Genomic DNA, 27,411 nt, shown 5'->3' on the forward strand with positions numbered 1-27,411 from the left:
CAGGAGGCTTCCTGCAGGAGGGGAGCCTTTGGCTGATTCCTGTAGGATGAGATGGAGTTAGCTGAGTAAGGTGAATGGCAGGGGCAGCAGACAGCAAGAGCAAAGGCCTCTCTCCTGTGGCAAAGCCTGATGCGTGCAGAGAAAGTCAGTCCATCCCTAGGGACAGACACTGTGGGCAAAGAGGCCAGGTTTCCTCTGTGCTGGACATTTTGGGGACATTCTTGGGTGAATGAACCGTGTTCTTCCCTCAGACCGGCTGCGCATGGTGGCTCTCCGGTCAGATCAGTGGCCCTCTCAGATCAAAGGAAGACCCGCAAGGAAAGGAGGCTGCCACTTGCGGAGGGACCCCATGGGATAGGCCTGGATTTAACCTGCCAACCATCTCATGGTGAAGATCCTTACTTTCATCTAGAGATAAGGGGACAGAGGCCCCGCCTCATCCAGCTGTTAAGAGGTAGAGGCAGAGTTCACTCCAAGTTGGCCAGTTCCCTGTGGCCTCCCTCCCAGAGGGTCAGCCTGGGGTTCCTGGCAGCCAGCGTCTGTGTCTCCCTCTTCGCCTCGGTGATTCTTCAGTGGGTAACATCACCCATTCCTGATTCCCCTTTCAGAGCACAGACGAAGAAACTGAGCAAGGGAACCCCTCAATGGCTGTGGACTAACAGACAGTCAAGTTCAACCTCAGGTAAAACTTACCATATGGACTGGAAGATGAGCACCAAGACCTCTCCTACAGAGCTCTAGACAAAGGCAGACCTGGGCACCTGTGAGAGGTGCCAGGAGTGGGCCCCAAAAGGCTGCAGCTAGATGAGATTGAGAGGTGGTGCTGAAGGAGGAGGGACCGATCCTGGGAATCCTTGAGAGCATCTTACCTAACAACACCCACCCCCCCATCCTCCCCCTGCCTCCCCCCACCCCTTCCTGCTTCACCTTTCTCATCTGTTGACTTTCTCATCAGCTGATTTATAGACTCCCTGCAAACATACCCCCAGCTGGGGTGGCCAGGGGGAAGCTCTAAGGAGTACGGTCAGGAGTTCAGGGTTCAAATCCCTGCTCTGCCACCTCTTAGTTTAGGAAGATACCACTCTCCTCTCTGAGCTTCACTTTTCTTCACCTGTAAAGAATGACAACCTCTTCGACCTCTTCCTTGGAGGGCGCGTGTGTGAATTCAGAGACTCAGGCTGTGACAGCCTGAGGCAAACTATGAGGTGTGGGTCCTGCTGCTGAGGATTATCCGCCATTGAGGAAACCGGTTTGGAAGGGGTTAAGCCGAGACCCTGCCTCCCAGGCAGGAGCGAATCCAGGCTGGCAGGGGAGGAGCCAGGCTGGGAAAGAGATCTAGTCGGGGCCAGATGCAACCCTGAGAGGGACCGGGAAAAGACACCGGCAGGGCTGCGGGGGGGCCATGGAACAGGGGCGTGGGGCAGGGTCCCTGGCCTCTGCACCAAGATAGCTCCAAGCCAGAGGGTGCAGGACCAGCTGCTAGGGGTGGGGGAGGAGGAGTCGAGCTCCCTGAGCTGCGGGGGACAGCGGCAGGGGGGGAGAAGACTAGGACCCAGAGCACTCCCGGCCCCCCAGGCGGAGGGCACTGCTTCAGTCGGCCTTGACCTCAGTTGACCCTGATAGCCCACATGGGGCGCAGGGTCTAATTTTAGCTCCAGCCACTAGGCCCACAGCCCAGAAGTGCCCGCCAGTGGGCACAGGGGCGGCCAGGGCTACTCAGGGGCCACTTGGGCAAGGGGAGGATTGGGGAGGCCAGCCTTGCATGCTGGCCAAGCCACCTCCTGTGAGAGCCCCCACGGGTCCCCCATGGCCTGGCAGACTGCCCGCCTCTCCTTTGAGGCCAAGGTCAGGGGGTGCAGCCAGGAGGACAGAAGGACACGGCCTTGCAGTGCGGTCAGGGTTGCATCAGCTGAGCAGTGCCCAGGGGCAGGGGGCCCTGCTGAGAGGGCAAAGGCTGGCTTGGCTGTCCGAAGGCCAACGAAGCAGATTCCTGACTGTAGGAAGACAAGGCCAGAAAGCCGGGTCCTACCTGGGCTCCTTGTGCCTGGCTGGTGACCTGCTGTTTGACCTCACACAGGCAGCCTGCTCTCCATGGGCCTCAGTCTTCCCATCTACAACAATGAAGATGCTGAACTAGAAGGCTGATTCCAGCTCCACCCACAAGCCCCTGCTCCTGCTTTCCCCTAGCCCTGGCTGCGGGTGGCCACATGCAGTCGTGGAGAGGCAAGTCCCTCTGGCTGGCACTCTCGGCCTCTTGGCTCCTCGTCCTCCTGAGAGTCTTCCCCCTTCTCCGCCTGGCAGTGCCTGCCAGACCTTGGGCAAGTGCCCCCCAAGGCTGGCCCCGCTGGCTGGATACAGAGCTCCTGCCGAGTTTCTCCCAGCCTGGCGAACTCCCAGAAGATGCCCCTCAACCTCCTCAAGCACCCCGTGGTGGCGGCTGCGACTGGGGGGCTTGCTTTGACGCCTCAAAGTGCAGGACTGGTGGTCTCAAGGTATTCGTGCATCCGGTGGCTGGACCCATCTCTGCCGCTCACCGCAAGATCCTGGCTTCCATTGAGAGCTCCCACTACCACACGGCCAGCCCTGAGGAGGCCTGCCTCCTCCTCTTCCTCAGCCTGGAAGTCCCAGCTGGAGAGTGCAGCCCAGTGCCCCAGCAATGGAATGGGGGAAGGAACCATCTGGTCCTCGATCTCCACCCAGCCCCCTGCCCCCAGACCTTCCAGCGGGGACGGGCGATGGTGGCCAAGGCCAGCCCCACAGTGGACACCTTCCGGCCTGGCTTTGACGTGGCCCTCCCGCTTCTCCCTGAAGCCCACCCATTGCGAGGTGGGGCACCTGGCCAGCTGCGACAGCACAGCCCCCACCCCGGGGTGCCCCTGCTAGCCCTGGCAGAGGAGAGGGGCGGGTGGCGCACAGCAGGCACTGACCCCTCTGCCTGTCCCTGGGATGGGCGCTGTGAGCAGAACCGTGGACCCGAGCAGTAAGTGGACCTTTACCCTTGGGGGCTGGGTGGGAAGGGTCTGCAGTGGGAATGAGCTCAGAGGGCAGGGTGGAGGGCAGGATTGAGATGGGATGGGAGAACCAGCCTGGCCTCAGCTGCAACAGGAGGGGATCAGGTTAGACAGAGAGAAAACACCACGAAGAGGGTGCTTTGCCGTAAGGGGTGTCCGAAGTGGATTCTGGAGTCTCCCTTGGGGGAGTCTTTAAAAACAAAAACATGCCTCCCTCCTACTTACTCTTTTTCTCTTACTCCGGTTCCTCCTTCCCTAATATTTTAACATACACATCTATAGTGGTCACTCTGTCCCAAGTTAGAAATAATAGTTACAATAAAATAATACTAACTGCTGTCATTTGTTTGTGTACCAGACGCTAAGCGCAGAGAGGTTAAGTAACTTGTCTGAGGCCATCCAGACAACAAGAGCACAGCCAGTGTTTACATCCAGAGTTGCTTATTTCCAGAGCATTAGAATTCGGAGTTTTAACCAAGAGTTTATGATCAACCCATCAAATGCCTCAGAGCCGTGGAGATTAAGAGCTGGTCACAGATGGAAGCTGCTCCTGTGTCTAACTTGGGGGATTAGCCTCTCAAGGAAACAGCTTTGGGTTACGCCAAATATGAATGGGGTCAGACCTCCAGAAGAACTTGCCACCTGGAGACGTATAAGGGGCATGGTGGCCTATGGGACGTGGAGAGTTGTTCAGACACTGCTCTCTCCCTGGGCTAGTTGGGGTGACACGCTTCAGGTGATGGGGCAGTTAACCCCTAAGCACCCTACCCCTCCTGCACCCCCAGGAGCCCAGCGGTGTCCAAAAGGCTGGTTGAGCAGGCAGGAACCAGAGCCCTTTGGAGGTTGTCCGGGGCCCCTGGGGCAGAGGGTTCCTTCTCCATCTCTGGGGCAGACCCGATTTGGAACCTGTCAGTCTGGTGTCCTTCTGTCGCTCCCTCCCTCAGGTATCTCCCTGTTCTCTGCTAGAACAACATGGGCTATTTTCGGCTCTACCTCCCTCCTAGGAATTCTTCATGTGGCCAAGCTCCATTTTCGCCTCTGCGTCTCAGGGGGTCTCATGGGAATGCAATCACTCTCCCTCCTGAAGGCACATGGCCTCCAGGGAGCCCCACAGCCACCAGTAGGAATGGAATTGCCCTTCTGCCTGGACCCACCCCTAGCAGGCATCCTCAGCAGTGACCTGAAAAGTTGGGGATTCCTCCCCCCTCCCAGGCACCTCAAACTCAGAGCTCAGACAGAGCTTACCTTCCATGAACAAGTTTCTCTTGCTCGCCAGGGCCCTGCCTCACTTTCTGATTAGGCACTTAGCTATTCTTGATTAGAGGAAGTTCTAGCTGACTTTAGTTACTGCTGTATGCAGTTGCTGACTGGTGAATCTGAAAGCTGTTTCAGTCTGAACTGCGTTGAGAAACCGACAGTAAAGGAGCTGCATTCAGTAGGTGAACTGTTGGCTCGCTGAATGTTTACCGATTGATCCAAAATTGGCCAGAACTGGTCAAGGCTTCCTAATCAGTGGGGGCCACCCTCTAAGTAGCATTGTTGATGAGCGTGTTCCCAAGGTGTGATGGCTGGCAGCCTCTGACTGCCCTCTGAACTTCCAGAAGTTCTCTCTTTGGCCTCAGCCCACCTGCAGGGGACAGGACTTATAATCTCCGGAGTAGCTGGAGCCTCAGTTTCCCTGAGGTGCCGCGCAGCTGCCTGAACCAGCCAGACAGTATAGGGACGGAATGAGAGAGGGAGGCCACCAGCCACGGGGCAGCCCTCGGAGGGTGGCCTGAATAAACAAGTACTGGCCAGAGAAAGAAGCAATTCATAGTCTCTGCCACCATCCCACGGCCACTGTCCCACATTCACTGGGCGGGTGAGGGGCGGAAGCCAACACGTGGGGAGAGCTTGCTCTGGGCCAGGTGCTGCGCCAGCCACTTTGCACAAGTTGTGCACACTCAGGTACCCTTCAAGGGAGGTATTATTATTCCCATTTCAGGGAAAAGGAAACTGAGGCTCCGAGAGGGGGAGGGAGCCAGCCGAGGCTCTTTGGTGACCAACTCCTCGATTCACCACGGCCTCCCTCAGGTTTCTGATCGGACGGCTAGAGGGGCAGCGGCAGCGGTGGCGTCTGGGGTTAAACCCTGCACTTCTGGCCACAAAGCCCACATTTTTCCACCTTCGCTGAACAGTCTTCTGTTCCTTTGGAATAAGCCTCCACCCATTTAAATTGTTACTTATTTATTTTTATGAATAGGGAATTCATTCACATGGTACCAAATTCCAAAGGCACAAAAGGGCATACAGCAAAACTCCCTCCCACCCCTGTCTCTGGCCACCCAGTTTTCCTTCCTGGAGCCAAACACCGTTTCTAGTTTTTCTTGTGTCTTTTCTGAGGTACTCTGTGTGTGCACAAACAACACATATATGCGCTCTCCCCCATTTGGGTTGGTTTTTTTTTTTTTTTAACATAAATTCAGTTCATGTTTTCAAGTCCCCTGGCCTTTCTTCTTTGGATATAGGAGGCGCGGTGCCTAGGGCCCATGACACTTTTAGGGACCCATGAAAACATTTTCATTTCTTTGAAAATCAGAAGGAAAAAATGAACTTTTAAATAGAAGAAAATGTTTTGGGGTGCATGGGTGGCTCAGTCAGTTGAGCGTCTGACTCTTGATTTCAACTCAGGTGGCTCAGTCGGTTAAGCGTCCAACTTCAGCTCAGGTCGTGATCTCCCAGGTTGTGAGTTCGAGCCCCACGATGGGCTCTGTGCTGCCAGCTCAGAGCCTGGAACCTGCTTTGGATTCTGGGTCTCCCTCTCTCTCTGCCCCTCCCCTACTTGCACTGTGTCTCTCTATCTCTTTCAAAAATAAATAAACATTTTTTAAAAATTAAAAAAAAACCAACAACTCACGTCATGATCCCAGGGTCGTGGGATCAAGCCCTGTGTCAGGCTCTGTGCTGAGCGTGGCGCCTGCTTAAGATTCTCTCTCTCTGCTCATCTCCCCTGCTCATGCTCCCTCCCTCTCTAAAAGAGAAAAGAAAAAAAAATAATTTAAACAGAATAAAATGTTTTAATATATAATATTAATATTTCTTTTTTTAATTGTTTTTGAGAGAGAGAGAGAGTGTGTGTGGGCATGCACGCATCAACAAGCAGGGGAGGGGCAGGGGGGAGAGAGAGAATCTTTTTTTTTTTTAATTTTTTTTTTAACGTTTATTTATTTTTGAGACAGAGAGAGACAGAGCATGAACAGGGGAGGGGCAGAGAGAGAGGGAGACCCAGAATCGGAAGCAGGCTCCAGGCTCTGAGCCATCAGCCCAGAGCCTGACGCGGGGCTCGAACTCATGGACCGCGAGATCGTGACCTGAGCTGAAGTCAGATGCTTAACCGACTGAGCCACCCAGGCGCCCCGAGAGAGAGAATCTTAATTAAGCAGGTTCCACGCCCAGCGTAGAACACACTGCAGGGTTCAATCTCATGATTGTGAGATCATGACTTCAGCTGAAACCAAGAGTCAGACGCTTAGGGGTGCCTGGGTGACTCAGTAGATTGAGCATCTGACTTCGGCTCAGGTCATGATCTCACAGTTCATGACTTTGAGCCCCCCATCAGGCTCTGTGGTGACAGCTCAGAGCCTGGAGCCTGCTTCGGATTCTGTGTCTCCCTCCCTCTCTGCCCCTCCCCCACTCATGCTCTGTTGCTCTCTCTTTCCCTCAAAAATAAACGCAAATTTTTTTTTAAAAAAAGAGTCAGACGTTTAACTGACTGAGCCACCCAGGTGCCACTTCTTTTTTTAAGATTTATTTTTAAATAATCTCTACACCTGACATGGGCTTGAACATACAACCCCAATATCAAGAGTCACATGTTCCACCAACTGAACCAGCCAGGTACTCTGGTATTTTCATTTTTATACCAACAATGATCAAATGTAATTTATACAGAGAGAGATACAGACATAGATCATGACCTGAGCTGAAGTCAGATGTTTAACTGACTGAGCCACCCCCCCCTTTTTTTTTTAATAGCAGAGGGGCCCCAAAGGCCAAAGCGCCTAGGACACATGGAGGTCACAACGTGGCCCTGGCTATAGCCAGGCCTCAATAGAGCCCAGTGGAGCCATGGGGCCGTGGTGGAGCCACACTGACTCCATCTTGGGCACTGAGACCCTGAGTCTGGGGCAAGTACCTTATATGGTTACTTCATTGGCAGTTACCATGAAGCCCCCTCCATAACACACTCACACACCCATTCAGGTGCTGATCCAGATCTGCTTGTTTACCTCTACCAATGGGGATCTCACCATCTCTCAAGGCCACCCACTCACTACTCTGCCAGATCCATTACTACAACTTGTGCTGAAAATGACCTTTTGGACATTTGGTCCATGGTCCTGCGTCTATCCTTTGTTGCACACTGAACGTTCATTCATTTAGCAGCCATTACCTGTCCATTCTCTGCCAGGTGCTCTGCTAGGCCCTGGGGATGCTAAGGTGAGGAAGGCACGGCCCCTGTCCTTAAACTGTTCGGTCTTATGAGAGAGACAGATAAGTCACTGGTTATGACACACATTGTTAAGCAGAGAGATGCTGTGCCAGCTACCTTGGTGTCTCCTCTACTTCAGAGCTATGTGACCTCTCTAGGCCTTGGTTTCCTCATCTGCAAACAGGGCACTAACAGCATGTACTTCCCATCTCTGAGGGAGTTGCCGTGAGAAGGAAGTGAGTTAATATGTGTAAAGCATGTAGTGCCTGAACAAAGTACATGCTCAGTAAAAGCTGGCATGGCTCATTACCACTGTGGTGCACACGGAAGCCGTGGGGGCAGAGAGGAGGGAGCCATCTCTGGAAAGATCAAGGAGGGCTTCCCAGAGGAGGCGAAGTTTGAGCTTAGACATTTAAGATCGAGTAGGAAGAATTCCTTGGGTTATAAGGCAGAGAGGGGTGTCCCAGGCGCTCCCTCAGGAGAAGGATATACAGACACACAGAGGAGAGGACAGTGGAGGTTTGTGAGGACTGAGGGTACAGTTTATTCGGAAAGCTCTTTGTCTCTGGGTTCTCTGAAGCCGTAAACTTATGGGTTTTCAGCCCCCAAGGGCTTTACTGGGGAGGGGAGGAGGGCTGTGGCTGGCTGGTGCTGTGGCACCAATGAGGTGGAGAATGTCCTGTTGTTTAACGTGTGGCTTCTCCCAGAAGAAGCCTGGTGGCCACCTGAGCAGGGGAGACAGAAGGCAGGAGGCAGAACCCCTGGGAGACCCCCTAAGCAGCAGCAGTGGGGTAGTTCAGATAACCCAGGGGCAGGAGTTAGCATATTTGATTCTAGTTCCAGCTCTGCTCCAACCCTTTCTGAGACCCTCAGCGAGTCCTTGGGTCTCTCTGAGATTCAGTCCCCCCCATCTGTTCAGTGGGGGTTAGTCCAGAGGCTAAGCACTCCAAGGACTGCTTCTTGAAGGTTCGGACTCAGACCAGATAGGCTGTAGCTGAGGAGGGTCTGGGACCCTCGGGGCCATATTCATCAGTCCCATTCTGAGCAGGCGTGTGAGCCCAGGAGTCCTGCCCCTCCAGGCCCTCCCTGCACCTCCCAGTAGCTAGGTCATGAGCACTGCTTCCCTGGGTGGGCAGTTGCCGGGAGGTGGCTCCTGCCCATCCCCCCACAAATACACACAGCCTGAGTGTGGCCCAGGGGGTGGGGGGAGAAGGTGGGAGGAACAGAGGACGCCTGTCCTCTGGGCACGGGGGCCTCTGGGCAGCAGCTTCCTGTGCGGTTCCAGGCTGGGGGCCCAGCCCACCTCCCGACAGAGGAGCCTTTCACGGGCCTGGGCTCTCGGGCTGGGGGGAAGGCTGGGCAAGGGGGCCAATCAGGTGAGGGCTGCCCCAGAATCTGCGTGTGGCAGAGCAATGGGCTGGCAAACGTGTGCCTGTCCAAGTCAGACCAGGCCTTGGAAACAGCTGGTCCCACTACCTCCCATTTTGCAAATGAGGAAGCCGAGATCCAGAGAAGAGAAGGGGAGATGTGTAAGGTCTCCAAGGGTAGAGGCAGAACTGGAACCCAGGGCTCCTGCCTCCTAGCCCAACCACGAGTGAGGGGCAAGTGTGAAGCTTGGTGTGTGTTAGTGTTCAGTGTGTGGCTGTGTGTGTGCATGAGGGTTAATGTATGAAGCACGGATGATGGGCTTGCATGTTCTGAATTTGGGAGTGTTCGTGTGGGGGGTTGGGGAACCATCCAGGGAGCCAGGTGGGGTGAGGGGCCGCTGTCTCAGGCCTCATATGTGTGGGACCCCTTCCTGTACCTCCTTAGGACCCACCCTGGGGGAACGCTACCCAATGCCACCTTCTGCCTCATCCCCGGCCACCGTCCTGATGCCTTGCACTTCCTTCAAGCCCTGCAGGTACAACCCCAACTTAGGCATCCCCTGTCCCTGTCCCCCACACTCCGGAGCTGGCAGGGTACTTCTGGACTCAGGCCAACGGGAAGGGGCAGGGAGCAGCCCATTCCTTTACTCTGGGACTCAGGCGTGCCTACAGCCACACTCACCACACCCTCTGTAGAATAACCCACTTTTCTCTCTTCTTTGCCCCTTGCCCCCAACCAAATCAGCTGCTAATTTGGAACCAAGGGAGGGGGAATGTGTGTAGGATATAGGACTGGGCTCCCCAGTGACTCCTGTTTCCCCCAGGCTGGCTGCATCCCTGTGCTTCTCAGCCCTCGGTGGGAGCTGCCCTTCTCCGAGGTCATCGATTGGACCAAGGCGGCCATTGTAGCTGATGAGAGGCTCCCATTTCAGGTAGCTCAGGGCCCTGCCTACAGGATGGGGACTGGCCCCCAGACTGATCTCAGTCCTCATTCCTATCCTCTTATGTGCATATTGATGATTTCGCCCCAAACCCCAAGCCTCTGGGGCTCCCAGAGGATCAGAACTCCTGAGGGTACTAAGAGCAAGTTGTGAGCCTTTTCCAGTCTCAGTTCCCCCATCTGTACAATGGGATAGGTTAGATCAGATGATCTCCATGGGCCCAGCTCCACTGGTCCATGACTGGACTAACTTAAAGGAAAGCCACAGAAAATCCCAAAGCTGACTGCCTCCATGGAGGCTGGGGTGGGGAAAACAAAATGCACAGTGACTTTTCCAGCTGATGAAACTAACCTGCCTGGCTCTGAAAAACGTAGGCATAAGCCTTGAATCCCCTGAGAAGTGAGAGCGGTATGGCAGTTAATAATAATAGCTACCAGTCGCTTAGTCAATAGCTTACCAGTCGCTACTATCTGCTAAGCACTTACTGTGTATTATCTCATTTAATCCTCACAATTACCCTATGAGGCAGGTACTATTACCATCCCCTCTTTACAGATGAGGACGAAGATTCAAAGAGGTTAAGTAGTTTGTCTTCAGTCACACAGTTACTAAGTGGCATTTAGGCCCAGCTCTGTGCGACCCTTGAACTCTTGACTGCTAAGTCACCTGGGACTTGGCCAAGGGTAGCTGCAGCTAACCCACTTGAAAAACCGTGGGGAGAAGGCTTCTGGTTCCCAGACCTCCAACCTGGATTGTCCCCACCCCAGAGTCAGTCAAAGACAAGGCCCCATGACTTCTCCTTTTCTCTCTCCATGCTTCAGGTCCTCGCTGCCCTCCAGGAGATGCCCCTCACGCGGGTCCTTGCCCTGCGTCAGCAGACCCAGTTTCTATGGGATGCCTACTTCTCCTCAGTGGAGAAGGTCATGCATACCACTCTGGAGGTGAGGGGCACTTACATGCTGGGGGCCATGGTGCTTGGCTCCTGCCTCTCCCCTGCTCCTTCTCCGCACCCCTCTCTCTGGACACTTCTTCTGCCCCAGTATTTGGACGTCCCCCTTGAAGATGCCTCAGGATGAATCTGAGACTTGACTCTGAGCTCTTGGACAAGTGCCTTCTCCAGTCTTGGCCTCAGTTTCCCCCTCTGTAGCAGGACAGCTCTGGTCAATAGATTTCAAAGCACGTGCCACCTTGCCAGGCCAGGTGATGGGCAGTGGCTGCCTGGGGTGCTGGGTTAAAAGGGATTCTGGGTCCACAAAGAATGTCACAACTTGCTAGCGATGTCTGCCATGAGTGAGGAAAGAAAGTGAGGGAGCAAGCACATCGTCATCCGCCAACTCCGGACACCATCACTGAGTGTCCCTACTCTGGATTTCTGCGCCTGAACCCCTTGGTGACGCAGCTGCTGCCCTCCCTGGAGCCTGGAGGGGGAGGGGCGGGGCTCCGCCAGGGCCCGGGGCCGTACTTCCCCAGACCCCGCCCACAGCCACGCTGGCCACTGCCTCTGCACAGCCCTCTCATTTCACAGATTATTCAGGACCGGATCTTTGGAGCATCTGCTCACGCCTCGCTACTGTGGAACAGCCCCCCGGGTGCACTCCTGGCCTTGCCCACTTTTTCCACAAGCCCCTCGGACTTCCCCTTCTACCACCTACAACGGGGTACGCCCTGGGGGTGGGACAATGGGGTACGTCCTGGGGGTGGGACAACTTGAAGTCCCTTCACCAACTCTTTCCAAGTCTGTCCCAGCCTCAACCATACAGTCCCGCCAAGCCCTTCCCTGATTCTCCAACAGCTCTCCTGGCTCCCGGAGTCCCCAGCTCAGGTCACTCTTTAGGCGGTCCGGTGCCCTCCTACCCTAACAACCGTGTCTCATTCCCTCAGGCTCGCACCCTGTGGGCAGGTTCAGCGCCCTGATCTGGGTGGGGGCCCCAGGTCAGCCCCCTCTGAAGCTCATCCAGGCGGTGGCAGGCTCCCAGAACTGTGCCCAGGTCTGTCCCCTTGCCCGCTGGGGTCTTGGGATCCAGGGTGGGGGGCCGGGACAAGGTCAGGGCCCTTGAAGACCATCTAGACCCCAAGCATAACCACACATTTTGCGGGGAGGCACATCCCTGCCCTCCTATTTAAGTCCCAAGTTTCTTGTTCCTTTCCTCCCTCCTTCCCTCATGGAAATTGACAAAATCATCTAAAAAGCAGGTGCCCCTTGGGGAGGCTGGAGAAGTAAACATACATTCATGTGTTAACCCATCGGTCATTCTCTGAGTGTCCGGCCATGGGCTTGATGCTGGGGATGCAGAGAAAAAGCAGGAAAGGATTCTGCCCTGGATTCAGATTCAGTCAGCATTCCCTTCCCTGGCACACACTGTCAAATCTCACTTCCAGAGAAGCCACGTAGCCTTGAGAGGATTCACAGGGGAGGGAAGCACTTAACTCAGCCAGCAACAGACAGAGCAGATCCACAGATGCGACATTTGAGCTGGGCTGAGAACGATAAAGGAGCAGAAGAGAATGAAAGCCTTTTGAGAGAAGATGGGGATGGGACATGGGGTCAGGGCCCAGGCTAGGGGTTACCACAACTGACTCTATCTCCTTTTTTAAATGTTTATTTCGTTTTGAGAAAGAGATAGAGCAGGCGCAGGGGAGGGGCAGAGAGAAAGGGAAACACAGAATCTGAAGCAGGCTCCAGGCTCTGAGCTGTCAGTCAGCACAGAGCCCGACGTGGGGCTCAAACTCATGAACTGCGAGATCATGACCTGAGCCAAAGCCAGACGCTTAACCGACAGCCATCCAGGTGCCCCGACAACTGACTCTCTTCAGTTCTAGTGCTATAGGTAGCTGCCTTCACGTCACTGGAATTTCTGCCTTCCAGAACCCCAGAGGCAAAAACAGGGCAGCACTGAAAGACCTTGGCTCCAACCAAACTCTTGCCCAAACTCACAAATACAGCTGCTCTCCCTTCAGGAACACCCCCCTTTCCTCCTAGATCTTGGTTCTCTGGAGCAGTGAGAAACCACCCCCATCCAGGTGGCCTGAGACAGCAGTGCCCTTGACAGTCATGGACGGGCAGAGGAAGGTAAGGAGAGGAGCAGAGAGGGGCACAGGAAGGAGGGATTCTGCCCCTGCATGCTGGGAACTGGGGAGGGCACACACAGAGGACTCTATTTGGGCCTGAGCCAAATCTGGACTTCAAGTTAGGCCTGAAGCTAGTGAGGAAGTCCTCCCTTACTCCTCACTTAAGTATCTCTCCAGGCAGACTTTGTTCTCGTGCTGTGGCAGAGCTTCCTGGAGCTGATGGTCTGACGTGGGTTTCAGCGGCAGACCTAATAGAAATGATTCGCTTCCATCCCTGGCCCTTCTGAATTGTGCTTCCAGAGGACGAGGGTTTTATGTGATGAAAGGAGGCAGAGGGAGTAATGTCGGCTGTCTTGGATGAGCTAGAAGAGAAACCTGGGACCTTAAGGAAATGGGGAGAGGTGGCAGCAAATTGGGCCAGAGGAGGGTGGCTTCTAAGAACCCCAGATGCTGTGAGCCACCTGTGTGCTATGTGCTTCTGGGCGAGGCCCTTCATCTCTCCAGACCCGCTTCTTTCACATGAAGGATGTCTGACTACCCCTCGCAGGGTTGAGGTAAACATGCAATGTGACAAGAGAGGAATCTTGAGATGTTGAAACCAGAAGGGCCCCTAGATACCAACTGCCCCATTTTACCAAAGGAGAGGTTGAAGTGCAGAGACGTCGAGTGAGTTCCAGGTCCTAAGTCCAGGAAGCCTTGCTGTTTGCACTGCCCTTCCTTCTACAGCACGTCCGCAGGGGCTCCTGCTTAGCAGATATGCAGACAGTCACCGTGGGAGCCTGGGGACGGTTCCCACGGCTGAGGTGGCCTCACCTCCCTCCCACTGCAGGTCAGTGACCGCTTCTTCCCGCACAGAGCCATCAGCACGGATGCCATCCTCAGCCTCGATGGGCACAGCAGTGTTACCACAAGTGAGGTGAGGGCTGGGCCCACGAGGAGCCCAGTGCGTAGGGGGGACAGAGCCTGAGGGCCCCAGAAGCCCCGCAGATTCCTGGAAGGGGGAGGGGCAGAGGACCAGAGCAGAGGTAAACCCTCCCACTTTTGAAACGATCCCAGGGAGCCAATCACCCTTGTGCTCCACAGACTCTTGAAAACAATTTTCGCCTCCCAACTGAAAAAGCATTGTTTCCAGCTCCCAGTTGGGACACCCCACCCCCACCCCCAAGCACTCCTGGAGAATTTTACACTCACATCTCCTCTCCCCTGAGTCCCCCCCAGCTAGGCCGGCCTTGCCTCCATATCTCTGGATGTTCCCAGCCGGTCCGAAAGTCCCTCCTCAGACCTCACTTAACTATCTCGCCAGGTGGACTTTGCTTTTCTGGTATGGCAGAGCTTCCCCGAGCGGATGGTGGGCTTTCTGACGTGGAACCACTTCTGGGATGAGGCCCAGGGTGGCTGGGGCTACACTGCTGAGAGGGCCAACGAGTTCTCCATGGTTCTCACGTCAGCTGCCTTCTACCACAGGTAAAGATGGCGGCCCCGGCCCTGGGAGCAGAGGGCCAGAAACGCCCCTCTCTGAACCACAAGCAGGGTGGTGTGGGAGTGAACATAGCAGTCACTATGTGACCCTGGAGATCCAGGGTCAAGGCCCAGATCTGCCACATCCCAGTTGTGTGATGGGCAAGTCTCCTCACCTCTTGTAAGGCTCAGTTTTGTTATCCGGAAAATGTCTTCACCTCACAGGGCTGATGTGAAAATCAGGTAAGAAAGCCCTATGAAGGCCTTGGCACACAGATGGTCAACAAATGGTAGCTAGTGTTGTTTTAAGTAGAGCTAAGTAGAGGGTATAGGACAGTGTTTGGGTTTGGCGATGGTGGCGACAAGAGAAGGATCCTGAAGCTTTATAAATGTGTGTGTGATGGGTTGGGGACTGTCCCAGACCTTCGAGAAGTTGACCGAAGCACCTGTCTTTGGGGCAGGGACTGAATTCTAGAAGGCCCCTTTAGAGGGGTTCCTTAGACATGTTTAAACCAAGTATGTGTAACCTGGAACCTCTAGTAGATTCTGCAGGGGATTCTCAGCAGGTGAAGAATACCCCTAAGGTCTGCAGGGTGGACCTAGGTTGTCCTGTAGGAGGACTGTGTGAAGCAAGGCTCACCCAGAGCAACATCAGCCTGGTTAATCCACAGCCTTCCCGAAGCTGGTCTTTGGAGCTGCCATATTTAATGGCCTTGGAACCAGCTGATCCCCCACCTCATTCTGGCTGAGTTCAGACTTCAGAACCCAGGGGTGGGGGCCCTAAGGAGCTGTAAGGGAGAAGGCAAGGAGTACACCATCTGCTGAGCACAGATGTCAGAACCACAGAGCACAGAACAGTAGAGAGAGGTTTGTATTTCTGGTGTGAGCTCTCTGAGATGGCCAGGGCTCAGAGAGGGGGGCAGAGGGTTCTAAAGAGCCTTGGGGATTGAAGTCAAAGGGAGAGTGACGTCAGGAGGGAGGAGAATGGAGCCCGGTGGGGAGGGGTGGTGTGTGAATTTGGCTGCAGCCTCTGCCTGTCATTCCCCTTTGCCCAGGTATTACCACACCCTCTTCACCCACTCCCTGCCCAAGGCTCTGAGAACCCTGGCCGATGAAACACCCACCTGTGTGGACATCCTGATGAACTTCCTGGTAGCAGCAGTCACCAAGCTGCCCCCTATCAAGGTGCCCTATGGGAAGCAGCATTTTGAGGCCACACCTCCACTGGTGAGGAACAAGGGGGACAGGTTGGCACTGGGAGGGCACTGGCTGGGGAAGGGATTCCCGCTCACTGTCTAACCCAAATCCTCTTTGCTTCAGGGTTCGGGGGCTTTGGTGGGGGGGGGGGTGGTTCGGAAGGACAGAGGAGACCTCCAACGCATTTCTCCTCCCCTTTAGGTGCCTGGGGGTCCGGAGCCACAGCCAACAGCCCGAGACTGCATCAACCAGATGGCTGCAGGTTTCGGCTACATGCCCCTGGTTTCCTCTCGCCTGCGTCTGGACCCAGTGCTTTTCAAGGACCCGGTGTCCGTGCTGCGCAAGAAGTATCGCAGCCTGGAGAAGCCCTAGGAGCGGTCAGAGGAGCCCCCAGCCCTGCTCCCACCGGGCGCCGCACCTGCTCAGGGCGGGGGAGGCGGTGCATCAGCTCCCTCCCTTGGAACAACTGGAGACCCAATCAAGGCAGCCAGTTAGCTAACACGTCAGATCTCTCTTGGCCAATCACAGCCCTAGCGTCCCAAGGCGCGGGGCCCCGCCCCACCCTCCAGCCCGGCTGCAAGTGGCAGCCCCAGGTGCCAGGCGCTTGCCCTGCTGCGGCGCCTCTGCCATCGCTGACCCCTTGCCTGGAATGCCTTTCTCGGCTTCTGCGGAACTGACTTCTACTTGTCTTTCAGATCTTCGCCTTCTCCATGGATTTGACTGACCCCCATCCCTGACCCGGATCCTCTGAGCTTTCACAGCCTGGTGTTTCCCACACTGTTCGCGCGGCTTTGCAAGGTACACGGTCAGGCCCCAGGACTAGCCTGGGAGCCCCGGCCATGTCCTCTTCTCTCTGGCTTGGCAAGTGTTACACCAATATTTGACGAACAGATAAAAGAGACATCAACTGCGTGCCTGGCCCTGTGCCGTAGTTGGGAGTATGGACAGTGTGTTGAGTGAGACCAAACTCCGTCTCCCCCCCCCACCCCCCGCCCGCCCCTCCACCCGGCCCACGGGGTTCCCAGTCCGGCAGGAAGGCAGCTACCCGCAGACGCCTGTGTTGCCAGGCACGATCTTCGCACCCCAGCAGTGGAGCAAAGAGGCGCTGAGAAGCTAGTTTCGGGGCTTTCTTCCCGACCTGGCGGAGCATGGGGCCGGGGAGAAAGGGCCTGAGAACGCAGGAGGTCCGTCCCAACCGAGCCCGGGGGTGGCCGGGAGCAGTGGCACCCTCAGCTCAGGCCTGGCCGTGGCTTTGCACTACCAGCCACGACCACTAGAGGTCAGCGCCACACCGCGCTCCCTCTGGGAAAGGGCCCGGAGTTTTATCGCCCCTTGGGTCAGGGGACGTTGAGAGTTGATGCAGTGCAGCCCAGGATCTGAAAACTAGGGGGAGGGGGGTGGGTTGAATTTGAAAAAAGAGACCCACTCCTTTGGCCCACACACTCAGGACTGAGAAGGAGCCATTTCTAGGTGGGCTGGGTGGGAGATGGGATTGTCCCGAGCACCCTGGACGTGACAGTGGAGTGGGGGAAGGGGCCCTGGTTTCTCCAGGGTTCATCCACCTGGAACTGGACTTATCACTTCCGAAATAAAGCGCGTGTCCTTGCCCCCTCATGCTCGGGCTATAAATACCCCTCCAGCAGCTGCGCGGGGGAGGGGGACTCAGGGCTAGCCTGGGACTGGGGCGACTGTAGAGAGGTGGGGGTGGTGGATCCAGCCCAGGTCCAGGGTGTCAGGTGTTTTCCTGCTCTGATGGCCTCACAGCTTTGGAAACTCTCGTGATCAGCTCACCCTGGCCAGCGAGAACATGCTGTCCAAGGCTTCCCACCCCCATTCTCCAGTTTGACCTCTGGCCCTTGGATGATTCAGGTCCTCCCTGGAACCAGTCACAGCTGGGGTGCAGAGAGGGCTCTCCCTTGGGAGGCATGGGGCTGCCAGAGTATTGGGGGGGGTGCTGGGAGTTGAGGAGGGAAGGCATTCTGGCCCAGGGTCAAGAACAGTTGAAGGTGGGTGAGGGAGCACACAGCTGTGGCCCAGGCAGCCTTCCCAGGGCAGGGAGGGCTCTGAGTGCCAGGCCCAGCCAAGGGAAAGAGGCATCTTTCCCCTCCCCACTCACAGCTACAGCACCCAGACACTGAACTGGCTTGGCACAGCCTTACCCACGGAGGGCACTGCCAGGCCCAAGGGCTCACACTGTACCAACATGCAGCCCAGAACAGGCTTTCAGCTCCTGCTGTAAAGGGAGGCCTGGGTGACTGAGGTAGAAACCCCAGATCTGCTTTACACTGGCCATGGGCCTTCAGGCAAGTGACTCCACCTCTCTAGCTTTGGTTTTCCTTCCCATCTGTACAAGTGTAATACCACAAATACCCTCTCTTGAGAGGGCTGTAAGGATTTGACACCCAGTAGAGGTCAAGATCCAGGTTCCTGGGGCCTGCAGTGGCTGCAGGGGAGAGGGGGTTTGCTTCTCCAGAGATTGGAGTAGAATAGAACACAGCCATCCGCAGTACCCCCCCCCCCCCACCACACTTCCGAGCCACATGACTTCCCACGGATTTTGAGGGGCTGAAGAACCTACTGACCTAGATCACAGGTAAGCCCGGATGGCCATACTTGAAAGGCACAAAGAGGTTATTTCACAGAGGGGAAGGAAGAGGTTCACGGGGGAAGGCGGGTGACCAACCCCTCCTCTTCCAGTCCTGAATCCGGGCAGAGTCAAGATCAAGTCAGTGCTGCCCCTGGGAAGCCCACCTGGCTCCCCGGCAAGTCAGCCTCATGCTGCACCTTTCCAGCCTGATGATCAAAGTAACCACTCTTCAAGGAACACCATGGGCTTAAAAGGCTTTGGCTCCAGTCCTGGCAACAACCCTGTGATGTAGGTTCATTCGTAGTCTCTTATTCTCAGATGAGACCCAAGGGCACTGGCTTGTAAAACCCAGGGCCACGATATGACTGGGTGTTCTGCCTTCCCTGGGAGACTGGGCACAGGTCTCCCCTCTTCGTCTCGGAAACACAAGCTGCCCCTGACTTGGGAGTCTGCATACACCTCAGGAAGCCACCATCTCCCATCCGTTGTCGTCCATGCTCAAGTTCTGAGCAGGGTAGGCTGGGCCAGCTTCAGAGCTGGCCCAGGGGCTGTGGGGCTGTTAGGGCAGGACCCAAGCTGAAGCCCCTGCTGGCCACCCCCCCCCCCTCCAGTGGCAAAGGCATCATTGTGTTGGCACACGTGCCCGAGCTGGAGGAATAAGGAAAGAAGAAAGCAGCCAGGTCCCTACCTGGTCAGAAGCCTCCTCCCTCCAGGAAAGAGACACATTTGGCTCACAGCTGAAGTGACGAAGGCACAGACAGGCCTCAGGTTCCCCCCGGTTTCCCCTTCTCAGGGGGGACATGTGTAAGTGTGCGGGGTGCTCTCAACTCCCAACCCCCAAGGTCTCCTTAAACCATATTGTTATAGGCAGAGGGACAGACTGTCCCGGGGCTTCTGCGTAGATCCATAAGGCAAAGGCCAGACAGACTGAAGGGGGGAATAAGACAGTGGGCAAGGGGACATTGAGGCCAGTCTCCCCTCTGTCACTCCTCGCTGTGCCTCACCACCTTTCCTGAGGCTGGTGGTAGCAAAGCTTTAGCTGAGGATTAGGCCCAAACCCAGCCCTGCCAGGCACCAATCCAGAAGCTGGAAGGGCTGGGTCATAGTAGCTTTACACTTGCCGTCTTCATCCTTAAACTGGCTGTAGTCAGATGGGGGAGGCAGGAAACAGTTCCTCCACACTGAACACAGAGCAGAGGTCAGGAGAGGGACCTGCTTTATAACACAGCCAGGATAGGCAGCGTTCTGGCTGGGCCTGGGCGACACTCCGCCCCACCACCTGCAGGTCCTGGCCATGGCTCCGTTGGCACCTGGCCAGGCAGTCAGTCCGAGGGGCCTTGGCACGCCTGACAGTCCTTCATGTCCTCAGAGTAGTCTTCAATCTGGATGGTCATAGTGTGGAAGTGGAACTTTCCCTGTAGGCAGGTGCTGGCTGCCTTCAGCACGACCTGGGCGTCTGCATTCTGAGCTGGGGGCCAAGAGGACACCCCAGGGGAGGGACCAGAGAACATTTACTCACTCTTGGGCCCTTAGGAGCAATCGGGAGGCTATCACATTCCCTACCCCCAGCAGCACAGGATACAGGCATCAAGAAACCCCCAGGGGCCACTCCTGCATCAGGCAACCTCCCGGTCCCCATACCTGGTGCAATCCTGCAAAAGCAGGGAAAGCACTGGCTTTATTTAAGGCTAAGAGTCTTTTCTCTGCCACCTGTTAGCTGTAAAAGCCCGGACAAGTGACTTGACCACCCCACCCCAGCCCCAGCCCCAGCCTCCTCATCTGTAAATGGGGTTGTGATGATCAAATGAAATCATGTCTATAAAGTACTCAGCATGGGGCCAGGTTCAAGGCACACCAGCAAACATCTGAGGTCGTTGGCTGCTTTGGGGATGGCCCCAGACCTCTGGCAGCCTCTCGCTCACCCTGCCCTGAGTATCCTGACCACTCACCGATGGCGATGTGGACAGACAGCACGGGCTGGGACACGGTCAGTGCCCAAATATGCAGGCTGTGCAAGGCTTCCACCCCTTCCACGGACAGCAGCAGATCCCGTACAGCTGTGAAGTCCACACCCTTGGGGGTCCCTGAGGGTGGCAGGGACAGGGGCTGAAGGAAACTGCTCCCCCACCCCCACCCCCAGTGCTGTTTTCTGCTGTTCACATGTTGTCTCCTCAGAGACAACCGCTTTGGCCAGCAGATCTGATGTTGCCCCGCCTCCCAAATGATCTCCATCATATCATCCTTTTGTATTTTCTCTTCACACTTGACTCTGTCTGCAATTATCTTGTTCGTTTCCTGCCTGTGCCCCCCTCTAAAATGGAAACTCCATGAGAGCAGGACAGTCTGTTTTATTTACCACCATGTCCTCAGTGCCTAGAACAGTGCCTGGCCCATAACAGGTGCCCAGTGAAAACTTTTTTTGGAATGGAAGGAAGAAAGACAGAAGGCAAACGGGGGACCCCTACACCCACATGAGGCATCAGCATTATCACTCGTATCTGGGTCAGTCACATTCTTGGGGAAAATGCTCTGACATGTAGCCAGATAACTCCTGCTGACTCCAAACCAGCATCCAACTTCAGACTGACCCTGGCCACACTGAGCCCCATGACCCAAGACCCTGGGGCACAAGAAAGCTGGTGAATGTGGAATCTCGGGGCAGACCATCGGTCAGCGCTAAGGAAGCCCTTAGAGCCCGGCCATCCGCTCCCGAGGCAGAGGCCTCAGAAAGGAAGGCACTAAGCTGGAGTGGATTTGGTAGGCTTGTCCAACACCCACCACTTTTTTTTTCTCAGCCTCAGTCAGTGTGCCTCCTCTGCAATGGAAGCAGAATCCTCGCCCCTTTCTCTGCCGCGGGGAAGGTCAATGACTGAGGAGGTGCCTGAGGGAAGGCTGTGGAGCACCAAGTGCTACAGACACCACTTAGAAGTTACCTGATTAGACAGGGAGGACACATCCCAGCAGGGAGGGGACACCGTGGGGCTAGAGGGAAGGAAAGCACAGTCTGGTCCCAGGGACATTTCTAGGAACAGCCACACCTGAGGGCTCAGCTCGATGCCAAGACTGGCCTGGGGCCCCAGGAGGTGTTCCAGCCTGTGCCAGGCTCCAGACCCTGGCTCCCTGCCAATGTGCTGGGACTCCCCTGCCCTCTCCCCCCAAACCTGTTAGAACTGGAGAGCCAAGAACAAAAGGGGAGCCCCACGCCCAGGTTACCTTCCATCAGCACCAGGATCACATCTCTCAGGATGGTCAAGGTCGTCCCCAAGACCAGGATGGAGAAGAGGAAGGTGCAGATGGGGTCTACATACTTGTACTCTGGCTACAGAAAAAGGGGAAGGTGGAGCTTGGGCTCATCACTCAACACCTCAGCCTCCCTCTCCCTTCCCACCCAGTGGTGAGTCAGGGAGAGGGGTGCTCTCTGTGTGGCGGGCACAAGCCTCACCCTGGCTCTGCCTCCCAGTTCTCCACCTTTTATCCTGTGTCCAGAAGAAGGGACAGGACAGATCACAGCTCAGGATAAGGCACGGTCCCTTCCCACACTTCCTTACCCAAGGGACTGAGATGTGGACAGAACTAAAAGGAATCTTGATGCCAATGGCCCAACGTCTCATTTTATAGATGGAAAAATTGAAGATCAGTTAGAGCAAAGGACTACATCACCCAGCTAGCAAAGGGTGGAGCCAGGCTTCAACCCCAATGCCTGGCTCTTTCCACTACATCACTTGGCCGCTATGTGATGGACAATGCCCAGGCATTGGCAGCATGCAGGCCTGGGTTTGAATCTGGCTCCACAATTTCCCAGCTGTGTGACACCATCCAAGTCACTGAACCTTTCCGAGCTGCCGAAAACACCACCACCTGCTCTTCGGGATTGTTGTGAAGATCACTGACACTTGGAAGGCATTTGGGTGAATGTTCCTTCCCTCTCCCCACACAGCTGGGAGGGAGCTAGAACCTGGAAAGGGCCACGTGTAGACAGGAGCCCCCGGATAACTTACACTCCCCTGCCCACCCCAACCCCCTGGCCCACCTCCCTCTGTCCCCAGCTCTGACCTTGAAGTATAAAATATAGGCTGCCACCAAGATGCCTAAGCTCTGCAGAAAATCTCCAACCACATGGATAAAGGCAGCTCGGACACTGGGGTTCTCCTGTTGCTGGCTGGTGTCGTGGCTGTGCCCATGGCCAGACTGGTGAAGAGTCAGCCCCATTCTACAGAAGCAGAGACAAAGCCGAGGGGCTCGCTGACCTAGCAGGTAGAGGCCACCCATAGGGCTGGCCTTCCTGTGGGACAAAAATCCTCACCCCCAGACTGCTTTCTCCTTTTGCCTTGTGAGGAGCCCAACCCACTTGCCTTGGTCCAGAGCACCACAGGAGAATGGGCTCAGCTCCAGTGCCAGGCTGGATCTGGGCACAAAGATGCCAAATCTTGGAACAGGAGGACACCATGGAGGTCATCTAGTTCCCCCCATCCATGTCACAGATGTGGAAGTTGAGGCCCAGAGAGGGAAGCGGCTTGCCCAAGACCACTGAGCAAGGGAGAGAAAGCCCAAACAAGACCCCCGTGCTCCACACACCCTGCTTCTCACCGAGACCAACTTCAGGCACACCAGCTTTGAAAAAAGGACTTGGACCCCTAAGGGCCCTTAGGAAAATGTGCTCCTATAAGAACTAGGCTCACCTTCCCCATTTCAGACATGAAGGTTCCCAGTTTATTCACTCACACATATGGGGGGAGGGGTTAGTGGTGGAGTTGATGCAGCCCCAGACTCAGAGCCCTCAGTGGCCTCAGCCTTGGCCTAAGGCAGGACTAAGGTGTCCCAGCTGCCAGAGCTCAGACCACCAGAAGTTCTGGTCCTGTGACCCATCTGTGGCCTCCTTCCACTGAGAGCAGGCATGCAGATATGTGTGTGAAAAGCACGAGGACGGGGGACTCATAGGGAACCGAGGTCACACTCACATGATATTCACAGCCACAGCACAACCTGATGTGATCAGCATGGTGCCCCCCTCGACCTCATAGTCCCCAGAGATCAGTCGCTCCACTGCCAGGAACACCAGCACTCCAGTCACGACCCAGATGGATAGTACAGACAGCAGGGCTCCCAGGATCTCTGAGAAAGAACCCAAACCCCACCACCAATCTTGGCATGGGGCCCTAAGACTGAGGAGGCCTCCCCATCCCTCCATGATCCACCAGCCCCCTCCCTACAAAGTCAGGGCCTGGGTCCACGGGACTCCGCTAAAGGTATGGCCGGCATGGTTGCACCTTACCTCACCACTCATACATCAGAGGATGTCAGAGCTAGAAGGACCTTAAGAAGTCATCTGGGTCAACCCCTTTTGTTTTACATGTAAAGAAACTGACTTACTACAATAGGTACCCATTGCTCAGCTGACAAACTGAGGCCTCGGAGGAGAGACTGGGCCATCTCCCACCAAGAGGAGAATGACAGTACAGCCCAGAGATGAACTAAAGGGGGTTTAAAGCCTCTGTCTTCCAGAAGGCTTTGAGGACCTTTCCCTCCCCCGAGAGTTGACCCATGGAATTATGTGCAGCTTTAAGGCCATGGTCATTTGTTCTTGAAGTGTGACCATTTCATTTCTTAGGAAGGTGACCTCTCCTTCCCTGCAGACTAGAAGTTCCAAGAGGACAGGGAACCAGGGCTCCCCCATTGGACCGGGAGCTACCAAAGGATAGAAGCCGAGACTGATACGCCCAACCCAAGTCACCTTCTTGGCCTCGCTCAGGGACCCACCCTACTGCAGCCACCAAAGAACCCACGTCTTGACCGGCTTCCTCTTGCAACCCCGACCAGGGTCCTCACCAGCTCGCTGCCAGCCGAAGTTCATGGTCTTGGTGGCCGGTCGGGAAGACATCCAGAGAGAAAAGAGGCTGACGAGCATGCTGGCAAAGTCAGTGAGCAAGTGGGCTGCGTCGGTCATGACTGCCAAGCTATGTGCTAGATACCCACCTGCAAGGGTGGGACATGGGGGGGGGGGTCCTTATCAGCTCCCCCATGAAGTCACCTTCCCAGACTGTGTGTGCAGCAGGGAAACCATGGACTCTGGAAAAAGACCGTGGATTTGGGACCTCTCCACCCGTTAGCTGTTGAACCATAGGCAAGGGACTTACTTTCTCTGAGCTTCAACTTCTATCTGTGAAATGGGACGGACACGATCTACTTAGAGGGTGACTGTGAAAATCAAGTTCAAATATGCCCTGGAAAGCATAGTAGGCACTCGGTAAATGCTCTTTCCTTCTAGGCATTCAGGCCATCCCTTAACACACAAGTTGTGCATGATCTTGGGCAAATTACTCAACCCTAATGTGCCTCAGTTTCATCATCTGTAAAATAAGAATATTAACACCCACGTGACAGTACAAAGTTGTGAGGACTGGATGAGATAACGTGTATATAAAAGACTCAGCATTATGAACATTCAATAAATGGGGCTATTCGGTTTGGTTTTTTTTTTTTTTTTTTAATTAAGTAGGCCCCACAGCCAACATGAGGCTTGAACTTGAGACCCTGAGACTCCAGCCAGGGCTACCCTGGGGCCCTCCAGCTGCCCCTCTGGCTGCTCCAGCCCATCTGTGCCTTTGCATGTTCTACCAACTGAGCCAGCCAGCGCCCTGGGGCTATAAGTATTAATATTACTAGGAACATCCAGGAGAAAAGCTTTTCGGATCATCCAGACTATCCATGCTCCCAATTTCATTTAATTAGCACAAAAGTCCTTACCAATGACTTCCCCAATCATGAACACCAGGCAGATGGCAGACGCCACATAAAGCTGTCGCCGGGCCTGCTCCTTCTTGGAGTCAAAGTGACTGCCAGGACCCTTCTGGGCATGACAGTAATGGTTGCTCTCAGCGGCTAGCTCAATAGCCTGCAAGTCCAGGCCAGGTGCGGGCAGAGGGGTCCAGCCGGCCCCCTCCTGCCACAGAGATCCAGTGTAAGACCTGGCCAGGGAAGAAAAGAGAGGGGAGACTCAGCTCTGAGATGGGGGCAAGGAGGGCTGACTCCAGTCCTTGGCGTTCCCATGTGTCCAATTAAAAGAATAGTTATGGACACTCCAAGCTCGACAGTCTCTGAGGAGTAACCAGAAACTCGTGTTTGGAGTGGGGTGCTGGGGAAATGACCAGTCCAGGAGTCTTGGGGTCTTGGTCCACGGTGTTCCCTCCTCCCCCACCTCTCTCAGCGCCTGGAGGCGGCAAAGACCTTGGGAACTGGCCAAGGGGCGGGGCCAGTGCAATCAAGCACGGAGAAGGAAGGCAGTTCAGGATCTGGAGAAGGGCAGACCCTCCTCTTGCGCACTTGGGGACACAGGGCCTCCCAGGGCGGGGCTGCCCGGGGGCAAAGTGTCGGGCCAGGGGCGGGGCTCCAGGCTTGCCACCGCACACTAGCGGGCGAGGGGTCAGGATCTGTGCTCAGCCGTGAGGGAGGGATGATCTCGTGCCCACGCTCGGTTTTCCCTTCCCTCGCTTCCCCCAACCTCCCGTCCCTTCTGTGTGGTCCCGTTTCAAGCCTCCCGCAAAAGCATCCACTGGAAACTGCAAACCAGGAGATGCGTCCGATGCCGCTCAAATCCCCGCTCCTCCCCAAGCTCTCGCCTTACCGGGCTCCGGGCCTGGCGTCCATCAGATGCTGCCTCTCCGTGGGCTCCATGCCGCCCCGCGCGCCCTGCGCTGGGCCCGGGAAGCCGCGCGAGGCCTCGGGGCCCAGGGCGCCCTGGAAGTTGCGCGCGGGACGCTGCGCAGCGCGCACCCACCTGCCGGGAGGGCCCCGCGCGCCGCTCCCGGGGCCCCTGCGTCCGCGCCTCTCGGCCGCCCGCTGCTTGGCGCGGCAGCTCCCGCCCGGGCCGCCCTGGGGCCGTCCGGCTGCAGCTCCGGCCGCTCCAGCCCGTCCGCGCCCGCCGCTGCGCCCCGCGCCCGCCCGCTTTATCCGGCCCCGGCCACCCCGTGTGAAGCGGCCCGCGGCGCGTCGTGTGCAAAAGCCCGCAGGGAAGGGGGAGGGGTGACCGGCTGCAAAGAGTGCCCCGGCCCTGCCCCAGAGCACCCCGTCCCCGGCGCCCCTGGGGCCCGAGGAGCCGACAGGGCCTGACTCAGGACTGGGCGACGGCTGCGCGCACTCTTCCCCGCGCGCAGCTGGCCGCATCCCGCCGAGAAGTTCTCGGACCTCGGTTCGTGGAAATCTGCTTTGGGTCCCCTGAGAGCCAGAACGTGGGTCCTGAGGCTTGGTGTGTCTTCCCCTCGGACTGGAGACTCCTGCGGTCGGCTGCGTTCTTCCGCTCAGACTAGGGGTCTCCTGGGGGCGGGATATGCCTGCCCTGGGGCTGAGACAGGAGCCCTTCTTAGGACTGGCTGTGACTGACTGATCGGCCCATCCTAGCCACCGAAGCAGCGCCAGTTCCTGCCCTCCCGCGCGCCCCGATTAGAATCTGGAGTGGCTTTATCCCCACCCCTACGTAGAGCACTGTGGCCCTTCAGCAGCGGTCACCATGTGCGCCGAGTGGACACCACCACCATCCTCCCTTCCCTGCCCTGCAACAGTTCACAGGAGCGCCAGGAAAGGTGCCATGCTAATGTCCCGCCTGAGAAGCCGGCCTGTTGGCTTGGTGCCTCACCCACTTTAAGCTTGGTCCTCTCACAGCGGTTCCTGGGGGGTAGGGACCTTATGGCCTGGCCTTATGGCTGGACTCTGATAGGGGCCCATTATATAGAAAGAACTTTGGACTGGTGACCTCCCTGGCCAGTCACTCCATCATCCCCAGTGTCTTCAGTCTAGAGGACCATAGCTTGGCTATGTCCCTTCTCAGAGACAAGAGTCTAGGGTGCAAACCTCCTGCCCATACCACTGGGAACAAAGAGGGTTTCCTTCAGTCTCTCCTTGACAAGAGTAATATTATTTGGGGGCTAGGTGAAGGGAGTGAGGGTGGCAGGACCATGCCTGCCTAGATCAGGTCCCCGCTGAGTGCCTTTCTACCTTCTCTGGACTCTGAGTGAGAAAAACCTTTACCTTAACTTCCTAGCTTTCCTGGTATAGTCCAAGAACCAGCAGGCCCAGCATTACCTGGAAAAGGTGTTAAAATGCAGGTTCAAATCAACTCAATCTGAATCTTATAACTTATTTGTTGGCAAAATGTTTATGCTTAAAAAGCATATTTTTAGGGGCACCTGGGTGGCGCAGTTGGTTAAATGTCAACTTCGGCTCAGGTCATGATCTCGTGGTTGGTGGGTTTGAGCCCCATGTGAGGCTCTGTGCTGACAGCTCAGAGCCTGGAGCCTGCTTTGGATTCTGTGTCTCC

General features: G+C 56.0%; 2 protein-coding genes across 8 annotated transcripts; one reads left to right on the forward strand and one right to left on the reverse strand.

Moving 5' to 3' along the window:
• The first annotated feature begins 1,367 nt into the window (after nt 1-1,367).
• EXTL1 (exostosin like glycosyltransferase 1) lies at nt 1,368-18,918 on the forward strand. Of its 3 annotated transcripts, XM_027060010.2 has the most exons (12): nt 1,368-2,980; nt 9,295-9,385; nt 9,674-9,781; nt 10,612-10,731; nt 11,316-11,448; nt 11,672-11,778; nt 12,771-12,860; nt 13,689-13,775; nt 14,163-14,323; nt 15,373-15,544; nt 15,716-15,891; nt 16,210-18,918. In XM_027060010.2, exons 1-11 carry the CDS (start codon nt 2,208-2,210, stop codon nt 15,884-15,886), a joined length of 2,013 nt encoding a protein of 670 aa, XP_026915811.1. In that variant the 5' UTR covers nt 1,368-2,207; the 3' UTR covers nt 15,887-15,891; nt 16,210-18,918. The 3 variants fall into 3 exon arrangements, with proteins under 3 accessions (XP_026915811.1, XP_026915814.1, XP_053065278.1); XM_053209303.1 differs by having other exon boundaries at nt 1,369-2,980; nt 15,716-18,918; XM_027060013.2 differs by lacking the exon at nt 12,771-12,860 and having other exon boundaries at nt 15,716-18,918.
• On the reverse strand, nt 18,125-27,411 carry SLC30A2 (solute carrier family 30 member 2). Of its 5 annotated transcripts, none has more exons than XM_027060015.2 (9): nt 25,723-27,403; nt 24,846-25,066; nt 23,928-24,074; nt 23,060-23,213; nt 22,155-22,311; nt 21,315-21,420; nt 21,035-21,083; nt 20,051-20,185; nt 18,125-19,569 (listed from the first exon to the last, which is right to left on the reverse strand). In XM_027060015.2, exons 1-9 carry the CDS (start codon nt 26,259-26,261, stop codon nt 19,479-19,481), a joined length of 1,599 nt encoding a protein of 532 aa, XP_026915816.2. In that variant the 5' UTR covers nt 26,262-27,403; the 3' UTR covers nt 18,125-19,478. The 5 variants fall into 5 exon arrangements, with proteins under 5 accessions (XP_026915816.2, XP_026915817.2, XP_026915815.2 ...); XM_027060017.2 differs by having other exon boundaries at nt 19,406-19,564; nt 25,723-27,411; XM_027060016.2 differs by lacking the exon at nt 21,035-21,083 and having other exon boundaries at nt 18,125-19,564; nt 25,723-27,406.

Source organism: Acinonyx jubatus, chromosome C1 (genome assembly GCF_027475565.1).
Source record: "Acinonyx jubatus isolate Ajub_Pintada_27869175 chromosome C1, VMU_Ajub_asm_v1.0, whole genome shotgun sequence".
In the NCBI taxonomy this organism is placed as follows: domain Eukaryota; kingdom Metazoa; phylum Chordata; class Mammalia; order Carnivora; family Felidae; genus Acinonyx; species Acinonyx jubatus.